Raw genomic sequence first — 23740 nt, forward strand, 5'->3', positions numbered from 1 at the left:
GGGTGGGCGGCCGGCGGAGGAGAGCCCCGGCCGGAGGCTCGGCGCGGCGCTCGGGGGCCGCTCCCGGACGCCCCGGCACCCGCTGCTGCCCCCCAGGCAGGGGGGCCCTCAGCTGCTGGCTCTGGCTCGTGCTGCTGGCTGCTGGCAGGACCCTGAGGCCCGCAGCTGATGTAGATAAGGACAAGAAGTGCTGGTTCACTTTCGAGTCGCTCCGCCTCGCCTGCCTGGCTTGAACGGCGCCCTGGAGGAAAGCACCAAAGAGCCTTCCTGGCCACGAGCTGGAGTGGCTGAGGGCAGCAGCCAAGCTCTGGCAGCGGGAAGTGGCCCCTCCTGACCTCAGCACTCTCCTCCCTGGTTCTGGTTTCAAACACTCACAGGCAGAAGGATGCCCCCCGCCACGACGAGAGGTATCCCAGCGCTGACCCAGACCACAGCTGGAGCCACAGGACTTGTCCTGCTGCTGAACCTCCACAGACAGATGCTGCCCAGGGGGACTGGCAGCTGCTGTGTACATACTGGAGACTGCAGGTGGTTGGTGTGATGGGCAGGAGCTCTGTGCTGTCACACCACCCTGTGCCCATGCTGCCACCCCCAGCTGCCTTAGCTCCGTTCCCAGCAGCCTTGTCCTACAAGGGGGACTTGGGTGTGCATGGGAGTTCCACCTGCTGACCAGGAAAGGGCCCTCTGGGGCATCAGCAACGAGGTGGCTCCCTGGGAACAGGGACTTGAAGTGTAACCATGAAGGTCCAAGTCCCCCTGCAGCCACCTGTCCAGTGAAAGCTGGGGTAGGACCTGTGGGGTCACTCCAGTCACAGGCTGGTTTGAGACCTTTGAGGGCATTCCAGTGCTGGGCTGCTGTAGGACCTCTGGGATCACTCCAGTCACAGACTGGTTTGAGACCTTTGGGGTCCCTCCGGTCCTGAGCTGGTGTAGGACCTTTGGGGTCCCTCCAGTGCTGGGCTGCTGTAGGACCTTTGGGGTGCCTCCAGTGCTGGGCTGGAGCCATGATTTCAGGTACTGGTGAGATGCTGGCCAGCATTTGGGGTGGATGTGGAGCTGGCACTGCTCCATCTCGGGAGCAGCATCACCCTCCTGTGGGGCTTCTGCAGCCAAGGAGCTCAGAACCGTGCCAGGAGCCATGGGCAGCCTGGTGGTGCTGTCACAAGGCACCACAAGCCCCGCTCCCCCCTGCCCCATCTGTCCTCACTGAGCCTGGAGAAGCCTCCTGGAGGTGCCAAGGAGCAGCTGTGGCAGGGCAGGGCTGGGCTGAGCTGGTTTGCCCCTGCTGGCAGTGCTGCTGTGAAGGCAAGGGATGGCTGTGTCAGCAGGCTTCTCCTCCACACTCCCCCTGTGTCACTGCTGCCCTTCCCTGCCCTGTCCCCAGCCCCTCTCTGCCGTGTTGCTGTAAAGTGCTTGTACATAGGATGGAGAACTAAAGATATTTATTGAGAGCTGAGTTCCTGATGGTCTTTGAGCTGCTGAACACTGCCTCTGAGGGCAGCTGCCTCTCCTCTGTGCCAGGAGGGGGCCAGGCTGATGCCAACAGGCACCAGGGGGACAGAGCAGGAGCTGAGGCAGCTGAACTGGTGCGGAGGGGACGTTGGTCTTGCCCTTTAAAAACCAACCAACCAACCCACCCACCCCAGCCCAGCCACAGGAGCTGTGTTCCCAGCACCTTGAGTTTCTGAATGGGCTCTTGAAGGTGCAGGTGTTGGCTGCACCCCCTCCCCACTGTGGATGTGGCACTTGGGGCCGTGGGTTGATGCCCAGGGTGGGCTTGGGTTGATGCCCAGGGTGGGCTTAGGTTGATGGTTGGACTCGGTCTTGAAGGTCTCTTCCAACCAAAAGAGTTCTGTGGGGGGCTGCCCCTGGCCACACCAGCACCACTGTGATGCCATCCCACTCCCCCCAGCAGCAGGGTCCCCAGCAGTCCCAGGCCATGGTCAGCCAGGGGTGGATCCCATCCCACCAGAGCTGGAACCTATCCTGCCAAAGCTGGAGCCCAAGCACTGCTCCAGCTGCAGCCTCAGCTCCTGCTCCTGGCACTGCAGGGAGCTGGCAGCAGCTGGGCTGCAGCCACTGGAGCCACATCTGGAGCTGCTGGGGTGAGAGCCCAGGGGTGGCTCCTGGGCCCTGGAGGGCTGAGGGTTGGCAGGGCACTCCTGGGCAGCTCTGCTCTTCCCCACAGGTAGCCCAGCTCCAAGAAGGGTGCTGAGCAGCTGCAGGAGGACACAGGATTGCCATCCTCCTCCCAGGCAGGGGTGTCCCAGCCAGCAGCTGCCACTGCCCCAGGAGGTGACCACACCATCATCATCATCACCACCACCAGCCAGGGACACCCCTTTCAGAAGCCCAAACTGCCACTAAAGCTCCTGACCTGGCTCTGCTCTCCCCTGGCCAGTGGTTGGTGGCCAGCTCCTGGGGCCACCCTTGGGACAACAGGTCCCTGGGCTCATGCTGGCCACGGGGACCTGCCTGGCCCTGCCCCAGGGCTGGAGCTGCATGGCTGGGGCTCCAGAGTGGGGTCATGGAGCCACTTTAAAAACACAGCTCAAGTCCTGGGTGTTTGGGGTCAGGAGCAGCCCAGGTCCTGCATGGCTGGAGCCCCACACTAGCCTCATGTGGCCACTTGGGAAACAGAGACCAAGTCCTGTGCTGGGCAGCCTCAGAAGCACCTCCCTGGGCAGCCTGCTCCAAGCCCTGACCACTCTGGCAGCAAAGAAATTGGTCCTCAGCTCCAACCTCAGCCTCCCCTCCTGCCACGGAGGCTGCAGCTCAGCAGGCAGGACCGGGGGCTGGCAAAGCTTTGCTGAGCTGAGGATGCTCTGAGCTGCTCCCCTGCGGCTGGAACCGCTGGAGGGGGCTGCTGGGTGGGGGCTGGGCTGGGGGAGGAAACCAAGGGAGGAAACTCAGCCCCGATTTGCAATCAGGCATCCCAGGACAGTGGAGGCTGCAGGTGACAGCTCCCTGCCCTCAGAGCTTGGCTTGGGGCTGCTCTCTCCAGTCCCTCCTTCCTCCTTCTCCTCCTCCTCCTTCTCCTCCTTTCCCTCCTCCTGCATCAGCCAGGAGCTACAGGGTCTCTTTCCTCTCTGCTGTGCCTGGGGCTGCACCTTTGCCTCCTGGCTGCACGAAGGAGCTGCTGCTGCTGCTGTGGAGCTCTTGAAGCTGTAAGTGGGGGTGTCCTGGGTGAGTGGGGAGGGGGATGGGGCTGCTTTGAGCTTGGCTTGGGCTGTTCCTTGTCTCTGGGCGCTGCTTTGAGCTTGGCTTGGGCAGTTCCTGGTCTCTGGGGGCTGCTTTGAGCTTGGCTTGGGCAGTTCCTTGTCTCTGGGGGCTGCTTTGAGCTTGGCTTGGGCTGTTCCTGGTCTCTGGGGGCTGCTTTGAGCTTGGCTTGGGCTGTTCCTGGTCTCTGGGGGCTGCTTTGAGCTTGGCTTGGGCTGTTCCTGGTCTCTGGGGGCTGCTTTGAGCTTGGCTTGGGCTGTTCCTGGTCTCTGGGGGCTGCTTTGAGCTTGGCTTGGGCAGTTCCTGCTCTCTGGGGGCTGCTTTGAGCTTGGCTTGGGCTGTTCCTGGTCTCTGGGGGCTGCTTTGAGCTTGGCTTGGGCTGTTCCTTGTTTCTAGGAGCTGCTTTGAGCCTGGCTTGGGCTGTTCCCTGCTCCTCTGCTGAGGCAAACCTGCTGGGGCTCCGTTAGCCAGGGGTTTGTGTGGCTGGGTGAGGTGGGAGCTCTGCTGCTCTGGCTGGGGAGGGGGTGGGGGGGATGCCCCAATTCCCCTGGGGGCATCACATTGCCTGCTTGGGGCTGCTGCTGCTGTCTTCTGGCAAGCAAGGCCCCCCCTGCACGCTGCCTAAGCTGCTGCCAGGGGGGTGCAAGGCTGCGGTTCCAGTCCATGCCCTGGGGAAGGGGGGGAGGGATAGGGGCTGGCGGCAGCTGCCTCTGCCCCGAGTGCTTCAGAGGGCCGGGGGGGGCAGACACACCCAGGACAACGCTTGTGCCCCCTCCCGGCAGCCGGATGGCCACTAAGGACCACTGGGCTGGGGAGGCAAAAGCATCTCGGTGCTGCTGGAAGTGCCAGGCTGAGGGGGCTGGCTGCTTAACGCCCCCCAACCGCGCCGAGCTCGGGGCTTGAGGCAGGCAAGCCCCTGGTGGTGGCGGAGCCCTGGGTGCTCTGCCCTGCCCGGGGGGGGCTCCACAGACGGCTGCAGAGTCGGGAGGGCTGGAACTGAGCCCGGGTGAGAGCCCCTCGCTGCTGCTGGAGGCAGCCTCCCTGCTGAGCCGGGGGGCAGCGCGCTGATGGGGTGCGCTGGGACTGCAGGTGTGGGGAGCCCAGGACAGGGCTTTGCAGGCGCTGTGGGGATGGCTCTCCCTCTGCTAGACCCCCAGCAGCACCACCACCCCCCCGGCAGCAGCTGGTGGGTGCAATGCTGATGCCAAACAGCTCCAGCAGCAGAGCCCAGCCCGGGTTTGTTTTTATCCGGTGATATTCTGCTTCTGAAAGGCAATCAGCACCGCAGCTCTCATTCCGGGGTGTTGTAGGGGGAGGAACAATCCCTCTTTTTTCCCCCACTGAAGCACTCATTTGGATCAGAATGGCTCCCCACGGAGTGACCTGAGCATATTTCCCCCCGCCCACCTCCCACCCCCCACCGGGACTGAAGTTTTGCATCCTTTCATTTGGGCTTTTATCAACAGCAAGCTGCCTCCAGCAGAGAGAAACTACCTGGAGCTGGCAGTGCCTTTTGTCTGGCAGGAAAAGCAGTGCAATGGCCTTGAAGTCTTGGCCATGTTTTGGGGGTGGGGGAGGGGGGGCTGCAAAGTGTCAAATGCAGTGGGAGCCATTTCTGAGAGGTTTGCTGGAGAAAAAGGTAAGGAATGGCTGCTTGAGAGCAGCCCTGAAGGGAAGGGCCTGGGGGTGCTGGGGGAGGAGAAGCTCAGCACTTGAGCTGAGCACTTGCAGCCCAGAGAGCCAAGCAGAGCCTGGGCTGCAGCAAGAGAAGTGTGGCCAGCAGGGCCAGGGAGGGGATTCTGCCCCTCTGCTCCACTCTGCTGAGACCACAGCTGGAGCTCTGGGGCCAGCTCTGGAGCCTCTGTGCCAGGAAGGCTCTGGAGGTGCTGGAAGGTGTCCAGAGAAGGGCCATGAGGAGGAGCAGAGGGCTGGAGCTGCTCTGCTGTGAGCACAGACTGAGAGAGTTGGGGTTGTGCAGGCTGGAGAGGAGAAGGCTCCCAGGAGACCTCATTGTGGCCTTCCAGGGTCTGAAGGGGGCTCCAGGAAAGCTGGGGAGAGACTTCTGAGGGTGTCAGGGAGGGATAGGACTGGGGGGGATGGAGAAAAACTAGAGATGGGAAGATTCAGATTGGATGTGAGGAAGAAGTTGTTGCCCATGAGGGTGGTGAGAGCCTGGCACAGGCTGCCCAGGGAGGTGGTGGAAGCCTCCTGCCTGGAGGTGTTTGCAGCCAGGCTGGAGGTGGCTGTGAGCAACCTGCTGTGGTGTGAGGTGTCTCTGCCCATGGCAGGGGGTTGGGGCTGGCTGAGCCTTGAGCTCCCTCCCAGCCCTGACACTTCTGATTCTTGTGTTTTCTCTCTCCCTCTGCATCAAGAGCACAGGAGCACTGCCAGGTGGCAGAGCAGCAAGCACAGGCAGGATGCTCTCCTCTCTTAATTCAGCCTCAGCAAGAGTTACCACAGCTTGCAGCTGGGTGTTGTGCAACCTCCAGATGTTCCCTCACCTGTGTCCTGGGCTGTCTGACCTAGCTCTTCATTTAAAGCTAGGAGTCAGTCTCCTAGGAGCAGACCAAGCCTGGTGCTGCAGGTGGTTCATCACGTCCTTGTGCTCCTCCACTCAATCAGCTGCCTCAGGATTGTTTTCCCCAGGCTGCTGCTGGTGGTTCTGCCATCCTCATGTCTCACCCTGCTGCTGCCTGAGAAGAATTGAATCCTTTCTTTTAACAGAGTCTCTATAGCTCCCTGAAAGGCTGCAGTGAGGTGGGAGTTGATCTCTGCTCCCTAGTCTCAGGGCATAGAAGGAGAGGCAATGGCCTGAAACTGTGCCAGGGGAGGCTTAGGTTGGAGAGGAGGAAAAATGTCTTTGCTGCAGGGGTTGGAAGAGGCTGCCCAGGGAGGTGGTGGAGTCCCCATGCCTGGAGGTATGCAAGAAACCTGTGGCCATGGCACTTGGGGCCATGGTTTGGTGGCCATGGTTGGACTGGATGAACTTAGAGGTCTTCCTCAACCAAAATAATGTGGTCCCAGCCCAGACTGCACAGGTGCATGAGTTCTGGGGGAGGTTGAGCTCCAGTACCTGAAAGGGGTTACAGGGGAGCTGGGGAGAGACTTTCACAAGGGCTGAGAGAGTTTGGGTTGCTCAGCCTGGAGAAGAGAAGGCTGCAGGGAGACCTTAGAGCAACCTTCCAGTATCAGAAGGGGCTCCAGGAGAGCTGGGGAGGGAGAAAAAGGGCTTGGAGTGATGGGAGGAGGGACAATGGCTTTGATCTGGGAGAGGGGAGAGGAGACTGGAGATGAGGGAGAAATTCTTGCCAGTGAGGCTGGGGACACACTGGCACAGGCTGCCCAGGGAGGTTGTGGATGCCCTCTCCCTGGAGGTGTTCCAGGCCAGGCTGGATGAGGCCTTGAGCAAGCTGGGCTGGTGGGAGGTGTCCCTGCCCATGGCAGGGGGCTGGAACTGGATGATTTTGAAGGTCCCTTCCAAGCCTACCCATCATAGGACTCTATGATGCAGAAGAGCTCTGCCTGCAGCTTCCAGCCTGGTGCTCTCCCTGGGCTTGCTCCTTCCAAGAGCTTCTCCTTCTAATCCTTCTTTCTTTTCCTGGGAGGAGATGTCAGCAAGGAAAGGAAACCAAAGCAAAGCAAATCAAAGAATAAACAACATTTTCCTTGCAACTTGCTGCTCTTGAGTGTGGATTTTCTCCCCCAGCTCCTTTCTTTGCCTGCCCTAATTGGCAGCCTCCCGTTGCTGAGTGCTGCTCCGTGCTTCTGTTGAGGCTGAAGGGATTTGAGAGGCATTTCCCTGGAGCCAGCACAGCGATTCTGCCGGCTGACAAAGGCAATCCAACCCTGGGTTCAGGCAGCTCTGTGCTCTGCTCTGGCTTCTAGGCTCCTGCTGAGAGGGGGCAGCAGAGACTGAGTGCACAATGCAGTCGAAGCATCCCTGCCAACACTTCCCAAGCAGTTAATGATGCTCTAATGAAACCTGGGCTTGGGTAAGAGCCTGCCCTGCCTGTGGCATTCATCAGCTGCTTCAGTCTCTTCTGTCCTTCTCCCTCTCACATTCTTGAGCCTCAGTGGGGAGCTCAGTGTCTGGAAAGGTCTTTGGGGTGTTTTTTCCCCTCCTATTTTGAGGCCTTGCTCACCATCTGCTCCACTGCCTCCCAGGATCAGTCACCCATTTGTCCCCTCCTGCTTGCTAAGGCAGTTCCAGAGTGAGGAGCTGCTCTTCTAGCTTATTTTCAGTTCAGTTTTTTAGGCCATCCCTCAGGGGCTGCCTTGTGTAAGTCATCCATTCCCCAAGCCAAGCCCCATCCCTGGAGGTGTTTGCAGCCAGGCTGGAGGTGGCTGTGAGCAACCTGCTGCAGTGTGAGGTGTCCCTGGCCATGGCAGGGGGGTTGGAGCTGGCTGATCCCTGAGGTCCCTTCCACCCCTGCCAAGTCTGTGATTTCACAGGAGCACAGAATTTGTCCCTCCCTGATTTCTGGGGCACTTGCAGAGTGAGGAGCTGATCTTTGAGTGCATTTTACTGGCCATCCCTCAGGGGCTGCCTTTTGCAAGCAGGGTGTTTTCTGGCTCCTCAGCAGAGCTGAGGATTGGCTGAGATTGGATGTGAGGCAGAAGTTGTTCCCCATGAGGGTGGTGAGAGCCTGGCACAGGCTGCCCAGGGAGGTGGTGGAAGCCTCATCCCTGGAGGTGTTTGCAGCCAGGCTGGAGGTGGCTGTCAGCAGCCTGCTGTGGTGTGAGGTGTCCCTGCCCATGGCAGGGGGGTTGGAGCTGGCTGAGCCTTGAGGTCCCTTCCAACCCTGACAGTTCTGATTCTACTATAGAGCCTCAACCACCTCCCAGGGCAACCTCTTGCAGCGTTCCAGCAGCCTCCTGGTGCAGAACTTGTTCCCTCACATCCAATCCCAACCTGCTCTGCTCTCATTTCAAACCCATTGCCCCTGCTCCTGTCCCTGCAGACCTTTGCAAGCAGTGAGGTTTCAGAGACAGGAGAAAAACCCAAGCCAGCCAAGCCAGCTGGGTGTGAGGCAGTGTGGGCTGGCTCCAGCCCTTACCACATTTCCTCCCTGTGGCCAGCTTCAGCAGAATTGCCTTCCCTTGGTAATTGCCTTCAGCTGGGCTCATGAAATGGGGATTTCTTGGTGCTTTTCCTCCTCTCCAGGGCCATGGGATTGTCCTGGTTGTGCTCTGAGACTTTCTGCTGCTGCTGCTTTGTGCCCCTAGGGTTTCAGCAGCGGAGCCACCCGTGGCTAAGCAGCCAGCAGGAGGCACTTGGTCAGTGGCTGGGGCTCCTGCTTTTTCTTGGCAGGGCTTTCCCCTGGTGCATGAAGGGAAGGAGGGAGGCCATGCCCATCTGGAAGCAAATTGCTTTGATTTCTCATCTCCTTGTGTCAATGCCTGGCATTGTTTCCCTCCCCACCCACCCCCTTCCATCCCTGCCTGCTGGCTCTGCCTCCTGTGCCTCTCCTGCTTATTTAGCACTGTCTGGTAAATACCTGCTGAAAAGACCAGGCTCTGCCCTCAGCTCTCCTTCCAGCCACTGCTTCTCCACCTCAGCTTCGAGGTAATGAAGCTCCACACACCTCTGGCAGCTCCTGCAAGCCACTCTCCCTCTGCTACAGCCAGGCTGGCACAAACATTTCATTAGCTCTGCTGTGATCAGGCTGGGGAAGGCAGACACAGCTCCAGCTCTGCCTCCAGGCTCTGGGCAACTCCTTGTTTATCAGTGAGGCACAAAAGAAATGAGTCCAGACTTCATTACTGGGAAGGCTGAGAGCTGATGAGTGATGAAATATTGTCAGGGGAGGAAAAAAACCAAGATGTGGATCCAATAAATCATCCTAAAGCCATTCCTCCTGCTTTGGGGAGAGGGAAAGAGCCACTGGGGAGAGAGGGAAAGAGCAGCTGGGGAGAGAGGGAAAGAGCAGCTGGGGAGAGAGGGAAAGAGCATATTGGGAGAGAAAGCAGTTGGGGAGAGGGAAAGAGCCGCTGGGGAGGGGGAAAGAGCCGCTGGGGAGGGGGAAAGAGCCGCTGGGGAGGGGGAAAGAGCCGCTGGGGAGAGCTGTGCTAGGGGAAGTTTAGGCTGGAGGTGAGGAGAAAGTTCTTCCCAGAGAGTTGTTGGCCATTGGGGTGTGCTGCCCAGGGGGCTGGTGGAGTCTGTCCCTGGAGGTGCTCAAGGGGGGACTGTCTGTGGCACTGGGGGCCATGGCTGAGCTGTCAGGAGGTGCTGGGGAGTAGGTCACGGTTGGACTGGATGAGCTCTGAGGTCTTTTCCAGGCTGGGGGATTCTGCGAGTCTGTGGCTGCTAGGCTCAGCCCTGGCAGGGTGAGGAGCCCCCAGCTGGGCAGGTGCTCCAGCTCACAGCCCCTCCAGACTCAAGCCCCCCGGGCTGACCTGCACTGAAACGATCTTGCAGAGCAGGTCTCGCACCATGAGCGGGAAGCTGGACTCCAACTCCTCCTTCGCTTGGCCGCCGGCGCCCAGCCCCACCGGGGGGCAGCACCACCCCTACCTGGGAGGCAACGTCTCCTACGTGGACTTCTACCTCCACCAGCCCTCCGTGGCAGCCGTCTTCATCATCTCCTACCTCCTCATCTTCCTCCTCTGCATGCTGGGCAACGGGGTGGTGTGCTTCCTGGTGCTCAGGAGCAGGCAGATGCGCACCGTCACCAACCTCTTCATCTTCAACCTGGCCGTCAGCGACCTGCTGGTGGGCATCTTCTGCATGCCCACCACCCTCCTGGACAACATCATTGCAGGTAGGATGGCTCCCAGCACGGGGTGCAAAGAGCTGGAGGGGGTTTGAGGGGGGCTGATGGCCTTCCCTGGGGGCTCTGAGAGCTCCTCGCTGAGCAGGCTCTGCAGGCTCGGCGTTTCGAGCCCCTGGAAGTGCCGAGGGGAGGACTCCAAGGCTCTAACTCCCCTCCTGCTGGGGCTGACTTCCACATCCCTTCTCTTTGGGAAGGGATTCTCCCACCAGCAGCGTCTCACGGGTTTGGGAAGACTTGGGGGAGTCCAGTGTGAGGTGTCCCTGCCCGTGGCAGGGGAGGCTGGAACTGGCTGAGCCTTGAGGTCCCTCCCACCCCTGACAGCTCTCTGAGCCAGCTGCAGTGGCTCAAGGCAAAAACCCTTTCTTGTCCTGAGACCTCCTTTTGAGGGGGTGATAAACCCCAAAGGTTTGCTTTGCTGTTTCCTGGGAGGTCAGAACCTCCCCCAGGGCATTGTCCTTCCACAACCTCTTCCTCCCTAACCCCTGCTGTGGCCTCACAAAAGGAATGGAGTGGTCCCGGGGTGAAAGTCACAGAATCATTGCAGGGCTGGAAGGGAGCTCAAGGCTCAGCCAGCTCCAGCCCCCTGCCATGGGCAGGGACACCTCACACCGCAGCAGGTTGCTCACAGCCACCTCCAGCCTGGCTGCAAACACCTCCAGGCAGGAGGCTTCCACCACCTCCCTGGGCAGCCTGTGCCAGGCTCTCACAACCCTCATGGGAAACAACTTCTTCCTCACATCCAATCTCAATCTCCCCACTTCCAGTTTTGTTCCATCCCCCCCAGTCCTATCACTCCCTGACACCTTCAAAAGTCCCTCCCCAGCTTTCTTGGAGCCCCCTGCAGATCCTGGAAGGCCACAATGAGGTCTCCTGGGAGCCTTCTCCTCTGCAGCCTGCACAACCCCAACTCCCTCAGTCTGTGCTCACAGCAGTGTCACTTTCTGGGTAGAAGTGAGCAGATTCAGATTGGCTGTGAGGAAGAAGTTGTTGCCCATGAGGGTGGTGAGAGCCTGGCACAGGCTGCCCAGGGAGGTGGTGGAAGCCTCCTGCCTGGAGGTGTTTGCAGCCAGGCTGGATGTGGCTGTGAGCAACCTGCTGTGGTGTGAGGTGTCCCTGCCCATGGCAGGGGGTTGGAGCTGGCTGAGCCTTGAGCTCCCTTCCAGCCCTGACAGTTCTGTGATTCTGCTAGAAACATCATGCTGCAGGGAGGTGGTAGAGGAGGTGGTGGTGGTGGCAACCTCAGCTTGCTTCTTTCCTTGCAGGATGGCCATTTGGGAGCCTGGTCTGCAAGCTGAGTGGGATGGTGCAAGGCATCTCAGTTTCTGCCTCTGTCTTCACTCTGGTTGCTATTGCTGTGGACAGGTAAGAAGGTGCAGAGCCTAAACTGTGGCTTGGGAGCATCTCCCTCTGGCCACCTCACCACACATTCACCAAATGGTTTGGGTTGGAAAGGACTTGGAAGATCCTCCAGCCCCAACCCCTCCCTGTCACACCCTCCAGCAGGTTCTCACTCAGCCCTGCCACTGATTAGTTGGAAATGTGCTCCTAAGGCAATTAAGGCAAACAAAAGGTGGCCACAGCCACAGCAGTTTGCTCCTCTGCTGCTACCTCCTGCAGCTAGGGGCACCTGGGCTTGGTCTGCTCCTCACCTCCCCAGCTAGGCAGCAAAGCTCAGATCCTTGCACCTGCTTTGGGGCAGCAGCTGCAGCTTGGCAGAGACAGAGCAGCACCGAGGAAACTTCCAACAGCAAATGAGACTTCTGACTGAGCTTTTGATCACAGAATGGGGCTGGGTTGGAAAGGGACCTTGGAGCCCACAGAGAGCAGCAGCACCAAGAGCTCTTCCTAGCAGGAGCCTTTATTTGTGAGGAGGCCCTGGGAAAGAGGAAAAGCAAAGGTAAAACATTCAGCCAAAGGAGAGGCTCTTAGAACAGCTTAACAAAAATCCTTCCTGGAAGGGACTCTCCAGCAGTTTTCCTGCTCCCCTCTCCTCCAAGTGGCTCTTCCAGCCTCAACTACCACCCAGCTCACTCACTGGGGGGTGGCAAGAAGGGGCCAGTCTCTTTTGGGTGCTGTCCTGTGATAGGATGAGGGGCAAAGGACATAAACTGCAACCCAGGAGGTTCCACCTCCCCTGGGCCATTTCCTCATCCTCTTGCTTGTTCCCTGGGAGAAGAGACCAAGCCCCCACCTCACTGCAACCTCCTTCCAGGGAGCTGTAGAGAGCAAGGAGGTCTCTCCTCAGCCTCCTCTTCTCCAGGCTGAACACTCCCAGGTCTCTCAGCTGCTCTTCACCAGCCCTGTCCTCCAGCCCCTCCACCAGCTTGGTTACCCTTCTCTGAACCCCCTCCACCAGTTTGGTTGCCCCTCTCTGGACTCCCTCCACCAAATGGTTGCTCTTCTCTATCCCTGCTCCAGCCCCTCCATCAACCTGGTCACCCTTGTCCAGCCCCCTCCAGCCCCTCCACCAGCTTGGTCACCCTTGTCCAGCCCCCTCCAGCCCCTCCAGCAGCTTGGTCACCCTTGTCTAGCCCCCTCCACCAGCTTGGTCACCCTTGTCCAGCCCCCTGCAGCCCCTCCAGCAGCTTGGCCACCCTTGTCCAGCCCCCTGCAGCCCCTCCAGCAGCTTGGCCGCTGCTCTCTGCCCCGCTGCATCCCGGGGCTGCCCCTGGGGCCGGGGGCAGCGCTGTGCCCGTGTCGCCGCCGCAGGTTCCGCTGCATCGTGCACCCCTTCAAGCGGAAGCCGAGCGCCGCCGCCGCCGCGGCCACCATCGCCCTCATCTGGCTCCTGGCCGTGGCCATCATGTGTCCCTCTGCTGTCATGCTGCAGATCCAAGAGGAGAAGCGCTTCAGGGTGGTGCTGGGCCGGGGCAACCAGACCCTCCCCGTCTACTGGTGCCGGGAGGCCTGGCCCGAGCCGGGCATGAGGAGGGTCTACACCGCCGTGCTGTTCGCCAACATCTACCTGGCTCCCCTCTCCCTCATCCTCCTGATGTACGCCAGGATCAGCGTGGCCCTCTCCAGCCCGGCTCTGCCCGTGCCGGGCGAGCCTGGGCGGCGGCGGCGGCTGGGGGGCGGCAGGAAGAAGCAGAAGGTGATCAAGATGCTGATGGTGGTGGCCGCGCTCTTCACCCTCTCCTGGCTGCCCCTCTGGACTCTGATGCTGCTCTCGGACTACGCCGAGCTCTCGGCCCTCCAGCTGCAGGTCATCAACGTTTACCTCTACCCCCTGGCTCACTGGCTGGCCTTCTTCAACAGCAGCATCAACCCCATCGTCTACGGCTTCTTCAACGAGAACTTCCGCAGGGGCTTCCGGGCGGCCTTCGGGCTGCGGCTCCGCCGCGGGCGGCCGCCCCCCGGGGAGGGCTGCGGGCAGCCGGCCCCGGCCGCCCCGCCGGCTGCCGAGGGCCAGGCAGCCCGGGAGCAGGCCTGCCAAAGGGCTGAGGAGGAGAGGAAGAGAGTTAAGAAAGGCAACTGGGTGAACGACCAGCAGGAGATGGCGATGGAGGATCTCGGAGAGCCCTGTGCCGATGGGATCGAGTGAGGGGGGGAGGAGGATGCAGGCTCCCTCTTGACCAGGAGTCAAGGGGTGATGGGGACAAGTTAGTGCTGGGAAAAGTCTGCTGCTTGGAATCCAGAAGAAAGCTTTTCACCAGTGAGACACTGGAATCATCTCCCAAGGGAAGCTGTGGATTCCCCTACACTGGGCAGGCTGCTGGGGCAGCTCATTTCAACTCCATCGCCTAGAGAGGTTGGGCCAGAGGATCCCTGGGGGTCCCTTCCAACCTGCTGTTCTGTGATTCTGTGTCCTTGCGCCTAGCAGAGCTGCTTTGTTGTGTGGGGAAACCTCAGGCTCTGCTAGCCCCCAAAATAAAGTCAAAATGCTTCTGTGTTGAAGGAGAGCTGCAGCTGGCAGCAAGACAAGCTCCTGCGCTGCCGCGTCTCGTCCGCCAGACGGCGCCACCACAGCCCCAGCCCCTCCTCGCTATTGGCCACCGCTGATTGGTCAGCGGCGGGTCGGCTCCAGCCCGGCAGCAGGGGCGAGACTTCCCCGAAGCCTTTAACGACCCCCCCGGGGAGCAGATTTAAGCCCCACCGAGCCTCCCCCTGGAGCGCAGATTCAACCCCCACCGAGCACCCCCCGGGCAGCAGAGCTGACCCTCACCAGGACCCCCCCGGGGAGCAGATTCAACCCCCACCGAGCACCCCCCGGGCAGCAGAGCTGACCTTCACCAAGACCCCCCCCGGGGAGCAGATTTAAGCCCCACCGAGACCCCCCGCGGAGAGCAGATTTAACCCCCACCGAGACCCCCTACCGTACCTCATCTGGCCCCGCCAGAGGGGCGTCCAGGCAGGCTGCCGCCATCGCGGAGCCGCGGGCGGCGTTACCCGGGGAGAACGGAGACGCCGCGACGGCCGCCGGGGCTCAAACTTCCTCCGCTCCGCGCAGCAGCTGCGCCGCTTCGCTCCTTGCGCATGGGACAGGCAGCGCCGCGGCTACGCCGCTACCGGGGCGGAGGTACCGGGTGAGTCCTGTGGCTCTGGGGCGCAGGTTTGCTCCTCGCCGAGCACGCTGCCGTTTCCAGCCGAGCGACTGCCAGCCCCGCGCTGTGGGCGGCTTTATCGGGAGTAGAACGGACGGAGACGGGAGGCGACGGCGGCCGTCAGGGCTTCCTCCGCTCCGCTCAGCTTCCAAACTGGCCCCATGAGCCCAGTTTGGAGCCCCAGCCGCACAGCCCTGGCAGCTCCAGCTGCCGCTGCCCAGGGTGGTGGCAGTCGATGGCTGGGACACCCCTGCACAGCGGGAGGATGGACTTGCTGTGTCCTCATCCTGCTGCTCATACACCTCCTGGTAGTTGTGCTGCCTGTGGGGAAGAGCAGCGCTGACAATGAGTTGGCTGCCCTCCCCCTTCCCTCCCTCCCTCCATCCCTCCATCCACCCACTCATGCATGCACCCAACTATTCATCTCCTCATTCCTCCCTCCCTCCACCCCCTCATCCATCCACCTAAACACTCATCTTTTCATCCCTCCACTCATCCATCCACCCAACTACTCGTCTGTTCTGAGGCAGCACCTGCTCTGGGGATGGCACCACGCCATGGGTCATCTCAGCTGGGTGTCAGGCTGACCCAGCACTGGTCCCAGCAGAGCAGGGCACCACATCAGGTCACCACCCTGCACACAGCAGTTGTTCCCACCTAAAAATCCCCATTCTGGGAGCCTTTGGTGTGTCTGCACCCCAAAAGTGTGGTGGAAGGAGCACTTCTTGGCCTTGTGGGATGCAGAGGACACTTTCCCTGCCACCTCTCTCGTGCTTCATACAATCAGAGAATTGTCTTGGTTGGGAAAGCCCTCCCAAGATCATGCAGTCCAACCAGCAACCCAGCACCACCATGGCCACCAAACCATGGCCCCAAGTGCCATGGCCACATCTTTCTTGAACACCTTCAGGGGGGTGGGCACTCCACCACCTCCCTGGGCAGCCTCTTCCAGTTGCCTGAATTGTGCCCATCACCCATCCTGGGCAGGAGGACCCTGCCTGAGGTCCTGCAGCAACACATCCCCCCTTTTTTTTGTGGAGTTAATGATTAAAGCTGGGCTGACATTGGAGGTGCTGGATGCCAGGCTGTGGCAGGCAGGCCAAGGATGCTCAACCTCTGCCCCGCTGCTGGGATTAATGATTGACCCAGCCAGGAGGCCTCCCCTCCCTATAAACACCAGGATGGGTTTCCAGGCATCACTTTGTGGCAGAAGAAGCAAAACCAGCCCCAAGATGAGGGCAGCTCTCTCCCTGCTGCTGCTGCTTTTAGCCAGCACTCATGCCATGCACCGAGGTAAGGACCTTTGGCATCTGCTGGGGGCTTTGCTCCACCCCAGGGTGCAGCTTTGGGTGGTCCTCCCTCTCCCCATCCCAATGGCTGGGCTGGAATCAGAGAGAGGAAAGGGAAAGGTGTGGGATTTAGACTGGAGATGAGGGAGAAACTCTTTAGAGGAAGGCTGGGGAGACACTGGCACAGGATGCACAGGGAGGTTGTGGATGCCTCCTCCCTGGAGGTGTTCAAAGCCAGGCTGGATGAGGCCCGGAGCAACCTGGGCTGGTGGGAGGTGTCCCTAGGAACTAGAGCAGGGCAGGTTTGGGTTGGACATCAGAAGGAAGATCATCACATGAGGGTGGGGAGACACTGGAATAGGCTGCCCAGGGATGTGGTTGAGGCTCCATCCCTGGAGACATTCAAGATCAGACTGGATGTGGCCCTGGGCAGCCTGATCTGGTTGGAGATGTCCCTGCTGAGTGCAGGGAGGGGGTTGGACAAGATGCCTTTGGAGGGTCCCTTCCAGGCCACTGCAAGCAGTGAATCTGTGCCCCACAGCTGCTGTTGCTGCCAGGAGAGGAGATCCTTTCCCCACAGCTTCCCCCTTTCCCCTCTGTGACCAGAGCCCAGCAGAGCCCCCAGAGTGGCAGGGGTTGGAAGGGACCTCTGGAGATCATCCAGTCCCCTACACCAAGGCAGGGTCACCTAGAGAAGGTCACACAGGGACATGTCTAGGTGGGTTTGGAAAGTCTGCAGAGATGGAGACTCCCCCACCCCACCCCCTCAGCCTTTCTTTCCCACTGGCCAAGGTGACCTTGGCTGTCGCAGCAGCAAGCCCCTGGCTGTGGGGAGGTGGCCAGCAAATACTGCTATCAGTGTTTACCTGCTGGTACCAAAGTCTAACCAGCCCTGCTTCTGCACAAAGCACCCCAGGAGACAGTCACCCAAGGGCTGCCTGCACTCCTGGCTGCCCCTGGCCTCCATGGTCCTGTCTCCAGAGCTCCAGGAGCTCCAAACCCTGCCAGAAAACCCAACAGGACACATCTCAAGTGCACAGAACTGTCCCTTTGGACCAGGGGTGAAGGCACCTGATAGACTCATGGAATGGCTGGGTTGGGAAAGCCCTCTGAGGTGCAGTGCCACCATCCACCCAACACCACCACGGCCCCAACCTTCCTGGAACACCTCCAGGGCTGGGGACTCCATCACCTCCCTGGGCAGCCTATTCCAACCCCTGACCACTCCTGCAGCAAAGACATTTCTCCTCACCTCCAATCTAAGCCTCCCCTGGCACAATTTCAGGCCACTGCCTCTCCTTCTGTCCCCTGAGACTAGGGAGGAGAGACCAAGCCCCACCTGGCTCCAACCTCAGCCTTCTCCAGCTCCCTCAGCTGCTCCTTCCCAGCCCTGCTCTCCAGACCCTTCCCCAGCTCTGCTGCCCTTCTCTGGGCACACTCCAGCCCCTCAATGTCCTTCTTGTCCTCTCCTAGCTCAGAGAAGAGTTTTCCCCTTGTCCCTTCCTCTGACCCAAGCAGCCTGGGTACCAAAGATGTTCCTCCAAGCCCAGCACCTCCCTAGGGATCACCACCACCTCTGACTTGGGAGAGTAGCAGGAGGGTGCAATCCTCAAGGGAATAATCCCAGAGCTCCACAGCCTTGGGATGGGTTTTGTGGAGCTGTCTTGGTAGGGTTTCTTTCTGTCTGCAAGGTGGAAAGGTGCTGGAAATGAGCTCTGTTGCCCCCCTAAAGAGAAGGGCACAAGAGGGGAGAGCAAAGCTGGGGGTGTCCCACAGACCAAGCCCAGCACATCACCAGCTCCTGGCTTCCCCAGACCCCACCTTGGTTGCCCTCAAGCGAGCCAAGACACAAATCCTGCTCTCAAACCCTCCTTTTCCTGCTCTTCCAGGCAAAGCTTACATCCGGGACAAGGTCTGCCAGGAGTTCAACGCCCTGGGGAAGGAGGAATTCAGGACCCTGTAAGTACCTCCTGCCCTCCCAGGGCACTCCAGCACCTAAACCCAGCCCATCCACCCCCCACCCCCCCGAAGGAACAACAACAAAAATCAACTTAGAAATGGGAGGGTTTGAGCCCCATTTTAGAAGAACAAAGGGGGGGTGAGGGGGGCATGGTTTTAAGAAAGAGGGAAGTGCTCCCACCTCATCCTCTCCTTGCCTAAGGGGCAGGAACCTGCCCCCAGCTCATCCTCTCCTTGCCTAAGGGGCAGGAACCTGCCCCCAGCTCATCCTCTCCTTGTTTAAGGGGCAGGAACCTGCCCCCAGCTCATCCTCTCCTTGCTGAAAGAAGAGGAACTTGCCCCCAGCTCACCCTCTCCTTGCCTAAGGGACAGGAACCTGCCCCCAGCTCATCCTCTCCTTGTTTAAGGGGCAGGAACCTGCCCCCAGCTCATCCTCTCCTTGCTGAAAGAAGAGGAACTTGCTCCCAGCTCACCCTCTCCTTGCCTAAGGGACAGGAACCTGCCCCCAGCTCATCCTCTCCTTGTTTAAGGGGCAGGAACCTGCCCCCAGCTCATCCTCTCCTTGCTGAAAGAAGAGGAACTTGCCCCCAGCTCATCCTCTCCTTGTTTAAGGGGCAGGAACTCGCCCCCAGCTCACCCTCTCCTTGCCTAAGGGGCAGGAACTCGCCCCCAGCTCACCCTCTCCTTGCCTAAGGGGCAGGAACTCGCCCCCAGCTCACCCTCTCCTTGCCTAAGGGGCAGGAACTCGCCCCCAGCTCATCCTCTTCTTGCCTAAGGGGCAGGAACTCGCCCCCAGCTCATCCTCTTCTTGCCTAAGGGGCAGGAACCTGCCCCCAGCTCATCCTCTCCTTGCTGAAAGAAGAGGAACTTGCCCCCAGCTCACCCTCTCCTTGTTTAAGGGGCAGTAACTCGCCCCCAGCTCATCCTCTCCTTGCCTCAGGGGCAGGAACTCGCCCCCAGCTCATCCTCTCCTTGTTTAAGGGGCAGTAACTCGCCCCCAGCTCATCCTCTCCTTGCCTCAGGGGCAGGAACTCGCCCCCAGCTCACCCTCTCCTTGTTTAAGGGGCAGTAACTCGCCCCCAGCTCACCCTCTCCTTGCTCCCTGCTGCCAGGAACATCATAGCCAACAGCAGGAAGTACTCCAATGCCACCTTCGAGGAGATCGAGCACCTGGTGCAGGAGATCGTGTCCCTGGCTGCCACCTGCTGCGCCGCCGGTGCCGACCCCTCCTGCTACGACGCCGGGGTGAGGCTGACCCCAAAAGAGGGGGTGGAGGGCCCCGGGCTGGCCCCCAGCACCTAACCTCTTCCTTTCTCCGGCAGTCCTCGGCTCTGTCGGCCAAGTCCTGCAGCGGGGCCTCTCCCTTCCCCTTCCACCCGGGCACTGCCGGCTGCTGCGGCCAGGAGGGGCTGGAGCAGAAGCTGTGCCTGGCAGCCCTGCGCCACCCCCCCCAGCAGCTGCCGCGCTACCTCCAGCCCTCCAACGAGGAGCTCTGCCAGGCCTTCAAGAAGGACCCCAAGGACTTTGCAGACCGGTAAAGGGGGCTGGGGGCGGTGGTGCTGATGGAGAGCTCCCAGCCGAGCCGAGGAGCCCCTCCAAGCAGCGCCTTCCTTAGCTCACCTCTCTGCCGTGGCTGCTGCGCCCTCAGGGTGCCCTGCACAGCCCTCCCCCGCTCCAGGAGCAGCATCTGAGCAAAGGGGTGAGGGGTGCAGCTGCTTGGAGAGGGGCCACCGGCCCCCTCCCGTGGCTTGGGGTGATGAAGCTGGCTGCAGGGGGTGGGATGGGATGGGATGGGATGGGATGGGATGGAATGGAATGGAATGGAATAGAATAGAATAGAATAGAATAGAATAGAATAGAATAGAATAGAATAGAATAGAATAGAATAGAATAGAATAGAATAGAATAGAATAGAATAGAATAGAATAGACCAGGTTGAAAAAGACCTTTGAGGCCATGGTTTAATAGCCATGAGGTCTTGGGTGGCAGGTTGGACCTGATGATCTCTTAGGTCTTTTCCAACCTGGTTAATTCTATTCTATTCTATCATCCAGTCCAACCTCTCACCCAGCACCATCTGATCAACTAAACCATGGCACCAAGGGCCTCAGCCAGGCTCCTCCTAAACCCCTCCAGGGATGGTGACTCCACCACCTCCCTGGGCAGCACATCCCAATGGCCAATCTCTCTCTCTCTGGAGAGGGCTTCTACCCCTGAGCAGCCCCAAGCCCCCCAAGCCCCACACATCTCCTGCAGCTGAGCACCCAGCCCTGGGGTGCTGGAGCTCCTCAGCCCACCTCTGCCTGCAGGTTCCTGTATGAGTATGCCAGCAGCTATGGCCAGGCTCCCCTGCCCGTGCTCCTGGGCTCCACCAGGAGCTTCCTCTCCATGGTCTCCACCTGCTGCATCTCCCCCGTGCCCACTGCCTGCTTCCTGAAGGAGGTGAGGTCCTGATACCGTGATACTGGCTTGGGAAGGGCTTCTTGTGCTTCCCTGGGCCACCTCCATCCTCTTGGTGTGTGGCAGAAACTGGCAAGGAAAACCCTGTCCCTGCTGACCCTGCTGTCCAACCGGGCCTGCTCCCGCTTCGCCGCCTATGGCAAGGACAAGGTCACCTTCAGGTAAGGGGGGGACTGCCTTTTTGTCCCCATCAGCACCAGAACAGCTGGCAGCAGGCTCCTGCTTCGAGCTGCTGGCAGGCAGCCTGCACAAAGCTGCCCCAGGGGCAACCCCCAGCCGTGGGTGTGCAGGGTGGAGGCGCAGAGCGAGCCCCGAGGTTCCTCACCACCTCCCTCCCAAGACCCCCTTGCCTGGCAGCTGTTGGTGGGGTCAGGGGGGACTTTGCTCCCTAAGCCCCTGGTTCCCCCTGTGCTGCCCAGCTACCTCACCTCCCTGGCTCAGAAGGTGCCTGCAGCTTCCTTCGAGGACCTCTCCCCCCTGGCAGAGAATGCTGCCGAGGTGTTCTCCCAGTGCTGCGACTCGGTGGCCGAGGACTGCATGCAGAGGAAGGTAGGCTGAGCCAGGAGCCCCACCCCAAACCCACCTCCTGGGGCCCAGGAGGGGCTTAGGGAGTGAAGCCCACCCACGGTGAGGGGCTTCCTCCCCCTGTGCTCCTCCTCTCCACAGCTGTCAGAGCACACAGCCAAAGCCTGCAGCTCGCTGTCTGCCCGAGACAAGAGGGTTGCCGACTGCTGCAAGGGCAAGAACCTCATGGAGAACTACTTCTGCATCTCTGCTTTGCCACCAGCACCTGCCCCCAAGCTGCCTGAGGTGCCCAAGTCCCTGGACAAGCAGCTGTGTGGTGAGGAGGGGGCTCGCCATGCCAAGAGGTGAGTGGTGCCCACGGTGCTGGAGATGCCGCACCCTGAGTCCTGGGCTCAGTTCCCAGAAGGACACTGAAGGTCCAGAGAAGGGCAACCAAGCTGGGGAAGGGTCTGGAGAACAGGGCTGGGGAGGAGCAGCTGAGGGAGCTGGGGGTGTTCAGTCTGGAGAAGAGGAGGCTCTCCCCTTGGAGACCTCCTTGCCCTCTACAGCTGCCTGAGAGGAGGCTGCAGCGAGCTGGGGGTTGGGCTCCTCTCACAGGCAACAAGGGACAGGACCAGAGCAAGCAGCCTCAGGTTGTGCCAGGGGAGCTTCAGGTTGGGTCTGAGGAACAATTCCTTCCCAGCAGGGGTCAGTGGCAGTGGCTCAGCAGCACTGCTGGGGCTGTGAGCTCTGGGTGAGAGGTTGGCTTGGTGATCTCTGAGATCTCTTTCAACCTCAGCGGCTCTTTGGTTCTCCCCTTGCCTTCACTGTGTGGTTTGGTGATTGTTAGGAGAAGGTGGGGACCCCCCTCCCTCCCCTGCCTCAGTCTCCCCTCAGGGATATCTCCCCCAGAGGCTGCACAGCAATGTGAGGCACAGCCCCCAGCCCACACTGAGCAGCACCAGTGAGGAAGCCTCCTCCACCCCCCTGCTGCAGGTACCTGTTCGAGCTGGCACGGAGGCACCCCAGCCTCCCCGAGGCTGCCCTCAGCACCCTCTACGACGCTGCCAGCAAAGCCAGGGAGGAATGCTGCTCTGCCAAGGACCCCTCCAGCTGCCTGCAGGCCAAGGTGAGCGGTGGGGACGCCCTGCTGCCCCCCCCATGGGGCTCTGCAGCCCCCAGAGGGTGTCCCCAGCCCCGTGACACCGTTCCTCTGCCACCCAGCGCCTGCAGACGGGGGAGAAGCTGCCTCCCTTCCTGGAGAAGGCCAACCAGCTCTGTGGCCAGTACACCCAGCTCACTTTCCTTGACTTCAAGAAGAGGTGAGCCTTGAGACCAGCCCCTTTCCCCCCACCCCTCCAGAACTGAAATCAGTCCCAATTTGGCCCAAATCAAGGATGAAAAGGTTGGTTTGAGTCTAAATAGCAGCAAAATGCCCTTGCAGGGCATCCCACCCTGCTCCTGCTGCCACCCACATGTGCTTCTCTCCCCCCCCACACCCTCCCAAATGCCATATGGGTGTTTGACACCCCTGGAACCTCCCTGTTTCAAGCATTAGAACAGGCTGCCCAGGCAGGTGGTGGAGTTCCCCATCTCTGGAGGGGTGCAAGAAACCCGTGGCCATGGCACTTGGGGCCGTGGTTTGGTGGCCATGGTGGGGTTGGGGCTGATGGTTGGACTTGGTGATCTTGGAAGGCTTTTCCAACCCAAACCATTCTGTGGTGAAAGATGGTTGGAAGCTGGCTGGGTGAGGCAGCAGTGAAGGCAGAGGGGACAGTGACAACACAGAGCTGGAAAGGCTCCCTCCAAGCTCCTCTCATCCAAACCTCCCTGCAGGGCAGCAGGGACAATGCCAACCAGAGCAGGCTGCCCAGGGCCACCTCAAGTTTGACCCCTGCAGGGAGGGGGCCTCCACCAGCACAGCTCTGGACAACCTGTTCCCTGGTGTTTTCCACCCTTTACTGATTCCCTGAGCCTGAAGCCTCCTGCTGTGCTCTCTGCAGGCTGCAGGAGAGCTTGGCACAGGCAGTGCCCAAGGCCAGCGCAGAGCAGCTGGGGCAGCTGGTGGAGCAGCAAGCTGACTTTGCCTCCACCTGCTGCCCTCACAACTCACCTCCTCTCTACTGCTCCTCCAAGGTAAGGCCATGGCCCCCAGCCCAGCCCCACGCCAGGCTGGTGGCCAGCTGCCTACCTGGGGCTGCCCCTTGGCTCTTCCTTCCCCTCTGCAGGTGAGCTCGGAGCTGGGAGAGCTGTGTGCCGGAGGGTCCTGCCTCCTGGGCTAGGTGCCCAGAGCTGAGCAGCCAGGGTGGGGGGTCCAGTGTCAAGGACCACCTCTCTGGTCACAGGTGATGGAAAGAGGGTGATAAGGGGCTAGGAAGTGTGGCTGAGCTCTGTGGGGCAGGACCTCAAAGTGGAGCAAGAAGGACCTGGGCTGGAGGATGCTCCACAGGTGGATACTTCTCTCTGCACCCGGAGAGGACGGTGTCCCCAGGCCTGCTGCTCCCCACTGCCATCACCATCCATGGGCTCCTGCAATAAAGACTTCAAAAAGCATCCTCAGTGCTGCTGGAGAGGTTTTCTGCACCCTGGGGAGATTGGGAGGCTGGGAATCACAGAATGGCTTGGGTTGGAAGGGACCTTCAAGATCATCCAGTTCCAACCCCCTGCCATGGGCAGGGACAGCTCCCACCAGCCCAGGCTGCCTGGGGCCTCATCCAGCCTGGTCTTGAACAACTGTGGGCAAGAGGCATCCACAACTTCCCTGGGCAGCCTGCTGCAGTGGAAGGGGCATGGTCCTGCAGGGAGGAAGAGGAGGAGCAGTCCCACCTCTAGTCCTGGAAGCTAACAGTCTAAGAAATGAAGCCAACCCACCAAACCCACCCAGCAAATGCCCCTCAGGATGGCTCTTGGTGACTATCAGGATATTCCCCTCCATGTGTGGTGCAGGGACAGGGCCTCCAGCACCTCTCTGGACAACCTGTTCCAGTCTCAC

The 23740-nt window shown here is 60.4% G+C and overlaps 2 protein-coding genes across 2 annotated transcripts; both read left to right on the forward strand.

Annotated features, from left to right (window-relative positions):
- The first annotated feature begins 9652 nt into the window (after window positions 1-9652).
- NPFFR2 (neuropeptide FF receptor 2) lies at window positions 9653-13580 on the forward strand. The gene is made up of 3 exons (XM_054172500.1): window positions 9653-9980; window positions 11255-11354; window positions 12702-13580. Exons 1-3 carry the CDS (start codon window positions 9653-9655, stop codon window positions 13534-13536), a joined length of 1263 nt encoding a protein of 420 aa, XP_054028475.1. The 3' UTR covers window positions 13537-13580.
- A 2080-nt stretch (window positions 13581-15660) lies between these two features.
- Window positions 15661-23290, forward strand: GC (GC vitamin D binding protein). The gene is made up of 12 exons (XM_009897049.2): window positions 15661-15829; window positions 17715-17784; window positions 18897-19029; window positions 19107-19318; window positions 20094-20226; window positions 20311-20405; window positions 20664-20793; window positions 20911-21113; window positions 21745-21877; window positions 21973-22070; window positions 22752-22884; window positions 22977-23290. Exons 1-12 carry the CDS (start codon window positions 15673-15675, stop codon window positions 23028-23030), a joined length of 1551 nt encoding a protein of 516 aa, XP_009895351.2. The 5' UTR covers window positions 15661-15672; the 3' UTR covers window positions 23031-23290.
- Window positions 23291-23740: the final 450 nt, after the last annotated feature.

The sequence above is a fragment of the Dryobates pubescens genome, chromosome 24 (genome assembly GCF_014839835.1).
Source record: "Dryobates pubescens isolate bDryPub1 chromosome 24, bDryPub1.pri, whole genome shotgun sequence".
Lineage (NCBI taxonomy): Eukaryota > Metazoa > Chordata > Aves > Piciformes > Picidae > Dryobates > Dryobates pubescens.